At 43.5% G+C, this 13,962-nt stretch overlaps 1 protein-coding gene across 1 annotated transcript; it reads right to left on the bottom strand.

Moving 5' to 3' along the window:
* Window positions 1–1,130: 1,130 nt before the first annotated feature.
* LOC102197596 (oxygen-regulated protein 1) lies at window positions 1,131–12,004 on the bottom strand. Its single transcript, XM_005738842.1, has 4 exons — window positions 11,915–12,004; window positions 9,230–9,884; window positions 8,676–8,832; window positions 1,131–8,264 (listed from the first exon to the last, which is right to left on the bottom strand). The coding sequence occupies exons 2-4, from the start codon at window positions 9,872–9,874 to the stop codon at window positions 1,819–1,821; spliced, it is 7,248 nt and encodes a 2,415-aa protein (XP_005738899.1). The 5' UTR covers window positions 9,875–9,884; window positions 11,915–12,004; the 3' UTR covers window positions 1,131–1,818.
* Window positions 12,005–13,962: the final 1,958 nt, after the last annotated feature.

Here is a 13,962-nt window from a genome sequence, read left to right as displayed (position 1 = left end):
AAAGTCTGATCCTAATGAAAACTCCTAAGACCAGAAACCCTTTTTCTGATTTTGGTTAGACTGTTTGTATAGTCAGTTTCCAGAGTGTGGTCTTCTGCCGCTGCAGTCCTTCTGAGATGCTCTTCTGCATAACTTGCTTGTAATAAGTGTTTGAGTTATTGTTTCCTTCCTGTCAGCTCAGAGCAGTCTGGCCATTCTCCTCTGACCTCTAACAGACATTTAGCTTAACAAACAGTTAAACAGCATGTTCAAGTTGATTGATTGTATGTGCAAATACTCGCTTTGAACCAACAGTTTAGGCTTAATGTCGTAATCACTCAGTTTTAGACCGTTTTTTTCTGACTCGACTCTCAGCGTTGTCAGCGAGTGTGGATGTCCCTAATGTGGTCATCTCAGGCACAGAAGCCCCACCCACTTGCTGTTCAAACATAAAGTTTAAGGAGGTACAGACCGTGATCTGAGCTTAGTATAAGATAAACAAGGATTATTTTCAATAGTGAATCATGCAAAGCTACTATACTAAGATTGAAAATAAATATACGTAGCTGTAAATCAGCATACTAGGTCTGCTTTAATTGCCCGTGACCCTGTTTTTTTTATGAGTAATGCCATCTAGTGATCATCGTCCTGGTGCATCTGTGTTCGGTGATAGTCGAAGGATTTTTACCCTTCTTTGCTTTGATGTAAAAATCGACTTCAGCAGAAAAGATAGTCTTAAATCGTCTCAAATTGTGGGAAATGTCTGGCTGCCGTGTTTTCTCTTTGTAGTTGCACATGTAAACACTCCCCTCTTAGCACATTCCTAGACGCTCCTGTCACAACACGGGCCAGCTCGATGGCAACTTCTGAGAAACAAAACAGCCTTGGAACAACACAAATGCTTCCTCAAACAGAGTGAGAAAACAGAGGTCTCCGCTCCTCTTCAGAAATCTGCTGATGCTAATCAGCAAGAGAAAACAAGCGAGCTGAGCTTCTTGAGGTGTCTTTAACACGACGCCCACCTCGGCCTTTACACTTTTACTCACCAAAAAAGGCTAATCTCCAAGACATTAATCACCCAGGATCTATAAAAAATAATCTGGACTGAGTTTAGTGTAAAAGAAGTGAAAAATAGAAGACGAACATTTGGAAACACATACTTTTAATTCTTAAATGTCAATTTTAAAAGACAGAAACGTCACAGCTGCCACATCGTAAACCATAACACAGTTTGTCCTAATGATAGAAACCAGGTTATTGCAAATATGCATTAAGCTATGGATACTAAGCGAAAACCAGGAAAGGTCCTATTTACACTGAAGTCAACTGATACAATATGTATAGTACAAAATTTGAGTTCCAGGCCACAAACTGACCTGTTCACTCTGCGGGGTTGCCTGACATCTGCTTGGGACTTAAAGTGTTTAGAGTTTTAAAACGAGATTACAGTAATGCTCTGAGTGCTTGTTTTGACAGGCAACCTATAGGGTGAGAAGAGCTGCTCTGGAGTGTAAAATGGCAAATATACACTTGATGTGTCAAACTGTTTTTTCTGTGTACTGAACAAGCAATATAAAAAGACAAGTCGAAGCACAAGGTCTTGTTACACACGGGCAAATGCAAGGGTTGAAAAGGGTTAATCCGCTAGCTTGTGCATCTGTGACGCATTGTTACACACTTGGCATTGGCTCAAAAGACTTGACATATGATAGTGTATTATGCCAAAGCTATGGCAACAGCAAAAAAGTAGGCACCAAAGAAAATATTTCTCACTGTGGCCTAATAACGAACACTTGTTTCGTCCATATTCTGTGATTATGTGAAAAAAAGCTGCCCCTTTTACAGTAAAGGACAATGCTGTCCACAAAAATTGTACAGTACATCTAATACGTCCTGCTCCGGGAGCCTTCTATTAACGACACCCTGAGCTTTTCCAGGCTGCACCACCACTACAACTTCGCCTTCAGGTTGAGGCTCCATCATTGGGTGCACTTTGTTGTCCATCATCTTAAAGTCAGCAGGCAGCATGCCGTTCCTCTCGGCCCACGTCTTGGTGTCTTCTGAGCTGTCCTTTTCCTCTGTGATGCTGTCGTCATATGCGCTGCTTTTGCTCACCGTGCTCAGCTCGTCCTGATATATGTCCGACTCGCTGCCGTGGGGCAAAGAAAAGTAGGTGCACTTCCCGGAAAGCAGTTTGGTCTTGTCTTCTTCTGGTTCAGGTTTTGTGGCGAACAGAGAATAGGGACTTTTCTCCTCTGTGTCCTCAAACGCTCCTTTGCCTTCAGGAGTGTTTGTAAAAGATTTGTTGATTCCAATTGGATCTGAAACAGACTTTCGGATGAGGGTGTTGTCTCTAAGCAGCCAGCGTCCGTTATCAATGGGAATGCTGTCGCCGGGCCCGACCTGTGCATTAAAAGCGATGCATCTCGTCGCTTCGCTTAAGGTGTCGAGGGCATTTGTGGAGTAGAAGTATGAGAGCTCAGACATTGCTTTGGATCGGGCTGTGTGGAAGGAAGCGAGGATGCCCGACTGTCCATTTTTCTCCTGCTTTGGCTCAGATGGGGGCCTTTCACTTGCTTCCTCATCAGTATTAGCATCCTTCTTGCCGTAAAGCCTTTCGATTGTCCTCCTCACGAAGCCTTTAGTGATGGATTTCCGCGCCGAATCATCTTCCCCACTCGACAGTTCGCTTGAAGTCTGAGATTGATATCCACCACTGACGGAGGTCTCGGCTCTTAGCTCAGCCAGCTCTGATGTGTGAGGAATTGGGAAACGAGTTTGCTGGATGTTGGTGGCGCTCCTGGCTAAGAACATCTCCCTGATGGATCTGACCCTGCTGCCTTCGGGCTCGGTGGTTATAACGCCACTGGAGTCGTAGCTGAAGGATAACGACGACTGGGGAGCCGATCGGGTGCAGAGAGTCACCTGAGATGTGGGTGATTCACAGGGTGAATCCTCGTCGCCTGAGTCCTGAGGGGCCTCTTTTTGCGAGTAAAATTTGACTGCAGAACTTTTTGTTGTGCTTTTTCTTTTCTCTGCATCAGCAACTCGCTTTTCTAGAAGAATTACTCTCTCTGCAACTGACTGGGAAATCATTTCTTCAGACTGGACCTTCTCCACAGACTTTTCAGAGGTAGTGCCTTCAGACTGTGCTGCCAGTGCAGGAGCTGCTTGGTCAGTTACAGTTTCTCCTTTATATCTGTCCACATGAGCTTTTTCCTCCTCTGAGCTGGACTCTTTTTCATAGTAACTTAACTCTTCAATTGAGCTGGTGATTTTTTCCTCTTGGACCTTCGGCTCCTCTTCATCTGCGTGCTCTTCAAAGCTGTTGTGATCGTTCCCGCTATCATCGTCTGCATTAAACCTACAACTCTCTTTTTCCAAAGTCTGATTTTCTATTAAATTGCTATGCGTGCTCTCACTGTTTGTCCTGTCATAAATATATGTCTCCTCAATGTAAGGGTCCTCATCTTCTGAGCTAACCTTGTCTTCATTTGGCTCTTCAATCAAAGCTGTTAAAGATGATGAAGCTCTTTTCTTTTGCTCGCGATCATCTGGAAGGTCACAAAGCTGTTTCGCCTCCATGTCCTCCTGCTCTTCCTCAGTGCCGGACATGCTTTCTTCAACAATAACTTGCAGCTTCTTGCTATCAACCTCTGGCTGCTCTTCCTCTGAAGATGGCTCATCCATGTCTGAGTTTCCGGTGCTTTCATCAGTCAGTCCCATGCTGTATGTTTGGCTCGGGTGTTCCTTCTCAGAGCTGGGCTGACACACAGGGGCAGACGAGTCACCTTTGCTCATCTCGGTACACGTGACCTTTGTCTGATTTTCCCTGTCTTGGCTGGTTATGCTTTTCTCCTCTCTTACATTTAGTTCCACGTATTGGCTGGGGCTTGGTAGCTTGCTATCTTCCTCTTCAGAGGGACTTTCAAGTTTGGACAGGTCTTCACCCTCGATACTCTCGTGTTTGATCTCCTCACATGAAGTTTCCGACTCGTCCCCTGAGCTCTTCAGCTCACCTGCATCTGAATTGATCACACTTTGCTTACAACTCCCTCTTTCTGCTAATTCTTTACTGGCACTTGAGTTCTTTTTCTGCCCTTCATCATCTGCACCTGAGTCCTTCTTGAAAATTTTCTTACTCCCGACTTCTACTTTGATGATATTCTCCCTTGATGTGTCCTGACATGACTGCAAGTCCTCCTTGTTCTCTTGTAGCATCGATGCTTTACTGTGAAGCCACTTTTCTTCAGTAACAGTAGGGTTAGCTGGTGGATCATTGTCTTTAGTGGTTGGGATTGTCGGTTTGTCCTTTGCTTCCTCTGCCATCAGGTGAGATTTGTCTGCTCCAGATTGTTGTGTTTGCTTAATGATGGACCTTACATCCACATCCACTTTATCATCTGGTGTGGAATCCAAAACAGTGGCGGATTTCTCTTTGAAGAAATGATCAGCAATTTCTTTACTGCTATCTTTAGGTGACGACTCTGTAATGTCAGATTCACTTTTTGGACTTAATGAAAGAGAAGCCAGTTCCTCCTTCAGCTTCTCCGGTACATCGAGGTTATCCATGATCTCGTCAATAATGTTTTCTTCAGCGACACGCTCTTGTTCGGGGTTCTCTCCAGTTAGGAGTTCTGCCTCTGAACCATTTGGCGTTGAGCTGCGGCTTTTGCATTTGTCACTGAGTTCCTGAAAGCCCTTCCAGCTCTGCAGGAGCTGCTTTGAGGCCGTTTTTTGCAAATTTGACAAACTCGTCTGTAATCTGTGGGAATCCTCGATTCCGGCAATTTCTCTGAGCGAATCGATCATTTTTAAAGCCTCCGCACAGCTGACGCTGTTTGCGTTCAGCTCATTCCTATTCAAGTTTGTAAGCCCTTCCTGGAGGGTCATGACAGCCAAGAAAGCGAGGAGAGCTTTAGATGAGGAGCCAAACGTAGACGCTACGTGGGAGGAGAAGTCTGGCAAGCTGTTGGACTTTTCCAGACAGGATGGACGTTTGTTTTGAGTCATCTGTCTTATTGACTTGATTGAGTAGCAAATCTTTTCAAGGACTGGTTTCATGCTTGGCTGGTTTGCAGTGTTTGATGGCTTTATTATTTGCATGTTTGTCACAGGGTTCTCTTGATCTGCTGCTTCACCTTCTGTCTCGTTCTTTTCAATACACTGGTCAGCTTCCAGTGGCATGAAAGTGACAGAGGTCAGCATTTTATCCAGTTCGGCTTTTGAATTTAGTGACTGTGGTGTCTGGTGATTTTTTCTTAGGATTGATGTTGTCGTTTGTCTTACAGTTGTTTGCTCTGATGGGTTGTCAGAGGAGAGGTCTTTGGAGAGCAACTTTCTACCTGACTTGTGTTTGACAGGCGGTGACGCCATGTCCAGAGACTGGGAATATGGAGAGAGTCTCTTTTGCAGTTTTGGTTTATTAGTCTGCTTTCTCTCAGTGGAGGGGCTGCCATCTGAAGCTGCATGTTTTTGTGGTCTGATGTTTGGAGACAGAGTTTTATCCACGGGGCGGTTTTCGAACTTCCTCTCTGGAGATGGGCTGGTTTTTGCTTTTGCTTTTTTCACCAGGATCTTAGGTGTTGATGTCTCTTTTTGAGTTTCTTTACTCATTTCTCTCACTTTAAATGGGGTATTACTTGGCACTGATGCATCATTTGATGACATACTGGGCGATGACAGCCTCTCATCAGATGTTAAACTAGATGGGGACACAGAATTACCACACGACGGGCAGCTCGTCAGACCTGACCAGTGTGCCGGTTCTAGTTGGGCTTCGATTGATCGCTGCGATGGTGTTGAACAGATGCCATCACCTCCCACAGTGTAGTTCTCAGTAAATGATGTGGTCTTCTCTGGAGTGGCCTCACTGCTTAAAGCATATTTATCAACAGAAGCCTTTCTCACTGACATTTTCCTTTCAAGAGACAGATTACTGACCAAAGGGGCCCTTTTAATAGAGGGTGTTCTTGAGAGCAATGCTGTTGTGTCATCTTTAAATGACGTAGGACTGATGGGTAATGGATTATTATCTGTCCCTTCACTGCTCACTGATGAGAGCCTGTATAATGGGCTGCTGTTCACTAATAACGCATCTGCCATGCAGTATTCAGTGTTTGATAGCTCTGTGCTTTCAGCAGGAGGAGGTGGCGGTGGTAGCTCCATTGAAAGCGTATTAAGTGGCGTTGCTTTTTGGAACGAGATCCGGACTGAGCTTGATTTATTTTCCACATCACTGTCTAACAGTGTTTCTGTTGAGATCTTATCACTTGGTGGCACAGGATGGTTTATTTCTTCTTTTTGGGATTCGTTCTTCTGGTTTCCTGTGTTTTTTGTGCTTGGAGAATGATGAAGTTGCTGCCTGGCTGTAGCTTTCTCGACGGGTGGACTCGATTTGTTTTCAAAAGACTGGACTCTAAGTTTGACAGATGTTGCCAGTGAACTCTCTGGTGGAGGTTCTGAAGTTTGACACATTTGTATTTCCGAACACTTTACATCTTCTGCCACATCGATCAGGTCATGCTTATTTTTAGGCTCTTTATACTTGCCATTTTCTGCTTCCAGTTTTTGACGTTCCTCATGCAGGTGAGACGGGTGGTTGAGGTGGGCTTTCTGCAGCCAGCTTTCTACATATTCATTTGTAACAGCGCTGGAGGTGTTAAAAGCAGGCAACACGCTTCCATTAATATTATCGGGCTCATTTTCGCTCCGTTTCTCCACATGCATCGATGTCTGCCGTGTCAGTATTCCCCGTATCTGGCTGACTTCATTGGGAGAAACATTCATCTGGCTTGTATCAAAAGAAACTCTCTCTATGGATTTTTTTAATACTGATTGCACATTTGAATCTTTGTCCGTGCTTCTTGTTGTCTCATCTGACACTTCTGAGCTCTTTGCTGTAACACCTCTGTCCCTGTTTTGTGCTGGTCTCTTTTTAAGGTTTTTCGATGACTTCATTTTGTTTCCATAAATCCTCCTAATGTATCCGGCACTGGAGAAAGCTTTTACTTTTTTATGTGCTTCCGTTGCCTCTGCAGTATTCTGTTTTAGTCTTTTTCGTGGTGTTGCGAGCCTCCGAACCACCTTGGGCTTTGAGGATGCCCTCTTATCCATGCTGGCGCCTTTTTGATGGGTCTTTGTTTGGATTTTTCTGGGATTTTGGAACTGCTGCTGTCTATTTTTTCCTCCACCATTGTGCTGCAACTTTACTGACATACTTTCACTCTTCCAGATACTAATGGACTCGGATGCAGTTGACGGTCTGCAGAATTCTGATTCAAATTTATTATTCGATGACATCTGCCCTGTTTCTGAAGTAGGTGGCCTTCCAACAGTCGTAGTAGTGTGTGCACAAACATTTGCAAGGAAATTGTCCTGGCATGTTTGCTGTTCATATATGTGCATGACTGTCTCAGTCACCTCCTCTCCGCTGGATTCACTCTGCACGATCTCACTCATTTCTGCAGATTTAAATCCAGAAACATTTTTACTGTTGACATCAACAGAGCTGAGTCTTCTTGGTTTGGGCACCGGTCTAGTGCTGCTCTGCTTGGCCATGCAATACTGCTCTGTCATTGTTCCATTTCCTGTCTGCTCACTGTAGGAATAAGAGCCAATAGTTCCTTTCTGAATCCCATCTTCTGTAACTGATATGATACTCTCCACAGAGGCTTGCTTTTTGCTAATTTGCTTGTATCCTGGTGTCGGAGCTCTCCCAGAGGACAATGCATCTGAGTGGTTTTTGACGATCTCCTCTTCCTTACCGCTCTCACTTAAAGCTGCATTACCGAGCGATGGTGGATCATCGTCATTGTTGTCTTGAGTTTTGTCCTTGTTCCACTTGTTGTCGACAGTGGCAGCAAGACTCTGTAAATCCAGTGAGTTTGATTTAGGCGAGCAGATGTCCAGCTCTGCCTCAGTCTCCGGTAAAGAGCTCGCATTATGCTGGCTGGTCACGCTTGAGCGTGTCAGGGTGGTGGTCCAGTGGATGGCTTCCTCTTCCTTAATTGTCAACCTCACCTTCATCTCCACCGTCATGCTGCCGTCCTGATTCACCTGGAAGGACTTCTCAATATTGTCGTCGCTGGGCAGCATGTAGTCCTGCCCTTCAGCTTCATTGCCATCTGTCTCTGCTACAGACTCCAGGATGCGATTTGACTCCAACTCAACAGAGTTTGTGGGGTTGCTGCGTATATCACAGGAACTCTCTGCGATGGTGTTGTGGATCTGATGAACGATGTACCTCTCAGATGACGAGGAAAAATTCCTTGACTTCTTTTTACCTTTTCAAGGAGTCAGGCAAAAAAAAAAAGAGTTGAAATATCCAAGGATTGAAGACGAGAGGACACCCGAGAAGCATGAAGGGAGAAGAGAAAGAGCAAAAGGAAAATTAGAAAGATGATATGAGTGCTGCTCATCAAGCAGACTAGCCAGCCAACCCAGTGACTGTGTATGTAGGTCATCTACAGTATTATGTACATAGCGTTGCCTCAGCACTTCTCCAAACTTTATCCCATGAGGCCAGGTAGATTACTCCAGACGCACTGATTATGTCATATGAAAAGAGGTCTGCTGAACTGACGCTACTCTTCGAATCGTGCCTGCAATGTATTCTCCTCATGTAAATACGATAATTTAGTCTTAAAAACCTTTAAAAAATTAATTAAAAAATGTTTATTGGAATATAAACTTACGATTCAAAGCCTTTTGCCTCTTGAGACTCATTTGCTTGGTACGCCGCCACGTTGGAGATGGAGATTTCTGTGCACTGTAGTTTGCAGGCCTGAATGGCTCCCTGCCCACAGCTACCACAGTTCCAGAGCACAATATCAAGCCTGGAACACCGTCAACCTGCAGCAGACAAGAGATAAAGAAGTTAGTCCTTTCAAATAATCTTGATTTTAATAACACAAATTGCATGCATAACTAGAAAAAAGTCTTATTTTCTAATTATTATTTGTGAATCACCCTCAGGTTCTGATTGTATTAGCTCCTTGACCTAAAGCCTTACAGTGCAGTATCCCAGAAGGCCTTTCTGGGTATTAGGGTGAGTGGCCAAAGAAGCTTAACACTTTCTCTCCTCATGCGACAGGTATTTTATGCCAAGGTTAAATCAGTCTCTTATGGGAAGTGTAATCTATTCAACAATGATACTAATTTGTTTCCAATTAGAGGAAATGTTTTGTGAATATTCATTGATTCTTAAATCCTTTTTCTATGTGTTGCACTGACAGAGGAGAACACTCACACGTCTGCCATCAGGAGTGTGTAATTTCACCACATGGAACTGCATGAGCTCTGAGATATATTCCAGGATAGCCTCGTAACTTGGAGAAGTCTTCTTGTGAAGCACCACAGTGTGTTTTACAGAGGGGTCCCCATTGCGGAAAACCAGTAGGCTCTTGGGTGTGCGAATAAGCACTGGCTCCTGTTTGTGGATGCTCTGGCCTGGGAAAAACCGACCCTGCTGAATAGTCCGACGGTGAGAGCTAACCGGTCTGGCGTGGTACCAGGGTGGCAGCTTCTTCCTGGCCAGTGCCAGATTGATGGGCTTTACCTTACGGCTATCAGAGCAAATGTAGGATTTCCCATCCTTAAGTTCATCCAAAGATTTGACTGCATGAATCCCCCGAGGAGTGGTGATGTTCCTCACCCCAAACGGCAGGGGCACCTTCTTGGAGAGACTGTCCAAGAGTGCATCAAAGGTCTTAAAGGTGCGGTTGTTGATGACAAGGCGCAAACCATTGAACTGAGGATCTCCGCTCTTGTAGAAACAGACCCTCTTTGATAAGACAGGGTCAATGACGCTTGGGTGGCGTGAGGTGGCAAAAGTTTGCCCACTCCCCGATGACTGGTCAGGGAGGGCGTTCCGAAGTCCTGCCTCATTCATCATCGCTGATTGGCTGTGAGAGGAGAGAAAGAGAGGAACAGAAGTTCAGCAAGAACAACAGATTTTCCTTTACTGTTGTGTTTGACTGGTTTTGATTGTTGTCTTTTGGTACAAAAAGCTCCTCTAGTGTTGAGTTATTGCTCAGAAGCAGCCCAAATTTACTACACATGAAATATGAAAATATGAAACACCTTAGATTTTGATGTTGGCAGAGTGTGACTGGAATTCTTCCCTTGGCTCTCCCCGCTCAGAGTTTCTATATAAAGTCCATGTATGTTGAACATCCATTGGACTCTTTAAAGTGGTTTCTGTGGTGTCAAACACTGCACTGCTGCTGTTTCTGAGATAGACATAAGGTATTCATTTTGCTGGTGCTGTGACACACTTGCCATAGTCATACAGCAACAATGTCGATATATGAAAGCAGGATTGGCTGCGGGGATATAACTGCCAGCCAACAGGATGCTGGTCTTTGTTTTTGCATTTAATTAATTTTCACTTGTTTTGTTGGTTTCTTTTTTTTTGTGCTTGCTGTTTCTTTAGGTTTTGGGACCAGAACTACTTGGTTAAGTTAGACCTCAGTCACACAGACCTCAAGACCCACATTGACCCCCTGACAATCTACGGTGCTAGACAAAAATATGTATTTAGTGAGTGGTTGGTGAAAAATTGTCCCAGTTGCTGGCAGTTTGAATGGAAGACACTGACTTGTCTGCAAATGCTCTTAGTCTCTGAGCTAATCAGATTATAACTCTTTGCAACCAGTTTCATGACACCCAGCAACCACTTGCCAACTGGTTTTCCCTCGTAGCCAGTGATTACTGGAGGGACACTGAGTGTTCTCTAAGCCTATGTGAAAAAAGGGTTTCCTGAATTGATTTCCCACTTACTGCCATGAACTCTGTCTACAACTCACAACCATTTGGTGAATACACATTTTCTCCTCCTGACCGGAGGTTACCAGATGGTCTCCAACTGGTCTCTAGGCCTGTGTGACTGTTTGCAGTCAGAGTTAATATACAATCAATTACAAAGTTAACTCTGCACATTAAAAAATGACACCATTAAGTACCTATGACTCCAATACGTCCTGAACACACATCTAAATGTGAGACACTGGGAGTGAGGCCCCACCGTAGTTTCTTGCTGATGTGTCAAAAGCATCTTTGCGCAAACAAACAACACTCGGTCTTCTTTGTGAATCAACTTCATATGTCTTTTTTTCTTTTCATTGAATTAACCATTTCCAGTTATTTATATCAGATGTACATTAAATTAACATTTAAGTATATTAATAATTATTCTTCCTCTAATTTTGGGAGCTATTGTTCGTTGACAATCAAATGCTTTTTGTCCATTTAGACAGGTTTTCTCGTACTTTGCAAACACCTACTTGACCTTTTTCTTCTCTGAATCTTAAATACAGCTATCCTGCATTCAGGGTGTATTTTATAAAGCTGCTTCATGAATTTGTATTAAAGATGACTGTACCTCGTGGGATTTTTGCAAAGACACAAACAACTTAACGCCATGTTCGAGGCAAACAGCTGAATGACGTCTTCTGAGCATATGTTGTTTACTTTGCTCAACTGCTGCCATCAGGTAACATGATCTAACTTTTGGGAAACCAGCCAGTTGCGTGGCGTCTGCTTCTGATTACCTGGCTTAGCGGCGCATAAGTGACAGAAATATTTCACAATAAATTCCCTCTTACCAGTTTTACTTTGAACATATACGTAAACATGCCACAGTTACATGTAATGTTCAAGTTTCCTTTTTAAAAAATTTACGGTGCCATTTAAGCTATTTAATTTATTATTGATAGTAAAGTTAGTTGGAGCAGACTATAAATAGATTTTTAAAAAAGCATTTTCAGAATGGACAAAGTATATATATGCTATCGGTACATAATCTGTTAGGATTTTTATGGTGTTACAAACACTACAAATATAAACACACTACACCTGAGTAAGTAAATAGGTTAAACAATAGCTCAGTAAGTAAAAACAAATAAACAATTGTATGATTTCAGTGGGAACTCACCTTCTTTGGCATCACAAAAGTCCCAAATGTTTTTAAGAGGATCCATGAAATGTTATTCCGTGCTCTACATTGTGACTGCTGTTCAACTGCTGTTCGACTGACTGCACAGTAACAGTGTATTTCGGGAGACTCCATCATAGTTAATTTGCTTAATCTTTGCTCAGAGTTAATCTGCGCTGCAGGTGCAGGTGCAGTGCTCGAAAATCCTCTCCAGAAAGGTGTGTCACAGAGAAACGTGGGGGTGTCACAGCAGGTTAAAGAAGTAGTCAGAAAGATCTCAGGTTTATTAACTATGTGTTTTAAGTTGACATGTAATTACACGTCATGCATGTGCGTCTTCACCTGGGAAAATTTTGCAAGCGGCTGAAGAAAATCTGAAAAACTTTGGTTTTCCCCACCACCATTTCAACATTCAGAGTGTTTGTACTCATATTTGAAGTTGAATTATGAGGTTAGACAGGTTAAAATGTTTGGTTTTCTTCACAAGTGGCAACAGATGGTCCACTGATGTCCACAATATTTGTGCAGGGTTGTAATCTCATTGAAGACCTCTTTAAGTAATAAGGATTAAGGGACTCTCCATTCTCAGGACCCACAGAGACGATCACTTGTTTTTAATGAAATGGGTAAACATGCACCATTTTTCCTTGAGAAATCTCATGACTGCTTTATAATTTATAATAGAGGTTAGTTTTGTCTTTGTTTTGAGCCTCTCTGAGCAGAACAAATGCACTACATGACACATAAAAGTACAATGACAAACACTCGCAGACTTTTAGGACTTTACTAAACAAAAATAGTGTTTGTTCCAGAAATACAATTAGGTTTAGAAGGGTAATGGACTCCAGTTGTAGATCAGGTTAAAAGGTATTACTGCAGGCATTAGCCAGTCACGAATATCCTTAACCATGAACGATCACGAGTTGCATAACAGTTACCAAAAATGGGCTGAACTGAATCTATTTCTGTAGTGAAAGGGATTAGTGTGCAAGGATGACTTAATTCCACAGTAAACCTGGGGCTGAAGTGAAGGAATCAAAGGAATACACAAAAGTTATCGGGTTTCAGCTTAGTACAAAAGGATAAAGTGATGACACTCTGTCGCACTGTTTACTTTACTGCTGTAAAAATATCTCAGGTGTGTACGAAACACACGACATGTGCTGTAGGAAAGAATTCCTGCCGAGCCCCGACCAGACAGGGATTCAGGAATGCCACAGGAGGCTCCCATGATCTCAGCCCATGACCTGTTCCCAAAACAACAACGAGCACAAAAATGTGAAAAATCCTTCAAAGGAAGCAGGGGGCGAACAATGGAGGAAGCCCTCAGCGTAAACAGGTAGGCCCGAAGCCTGCATGCCCCTCATTCCAGCCCTCCACTGCAGAGAGATAAGAGACAAGCATAGGCTGAAACGGAGAGCGAGGGTTAAAAACAGTCTGGTTACACTGATAGAGCAGTGCGGATCCCGCCAAACACGCACGAATCGGACTGAAAATAGTCTTGAGCCGAAGCTCTGCACTTAACGGAGCGCGGCAGGTAATAGCAACAGTTCTCTGAAGCTCCATTTGTCACATAACCTTCCACGTCACAGTCAGAACAAACCAGCTGGTGACATGAATACTGTTGTTTTTCCTTCACGTGAAATCACAGGCTGCCATGACGAAGACATCTGTCTCTGCGTTCCGGGTGTATTGCCACCCTTTGCCATGCTCTATATTTAAAGCCCGTGCGCCTATACTGCAACTAATTGGCGCCAAGTTAGATTCAAACCTATGCTGTTAATGGGAAAAAATGTGGGATATGTTTTGGCCCTTGTCCCCTTTCTATATTTGGCCCAGCGTCTCTCGTGCAGCTGTTCCTCCAGATCTGTCTCCCCGTGTTTCCATCAAACACCTCTCTTCAGTCTGCCTATATTGCCTCAATTCAAGAGCCTCTGCCAGCCTCCATCAGGCCCTGCTACACAGAAAATAATAATAGTTTTCCTCTGATGTTGAGCCACATTTGGGCTTTGTGTTATGACTTAAAATAAAATGCGATGCTCTCTGTT

The sequence above is a fragment of the Pundamilia nyererei genome, unplaced genomic scaffold (genome assembly GCF_000239375.1).
Source record: "Pundamilia nyererei isolate P.nyererei 1_Seehausen unplaced genomic scaffold, PunNye1.0 scaffold00087, whole genome shotgun sequence".
In the NCBI taxonomy this organism is placed as follows: domain Eukaryota; kingdom Metazoa; phylum Chordata; class Actinopteri; order Cichliformes; family Cichlidae; genus Pundamilia; species Pundamilia nyererei.
The sequence above is the reverse complement of the archived record's forward strand: the minus strand, read 5'-3'. Positions and strand labels throughout refer to the sequence as shown.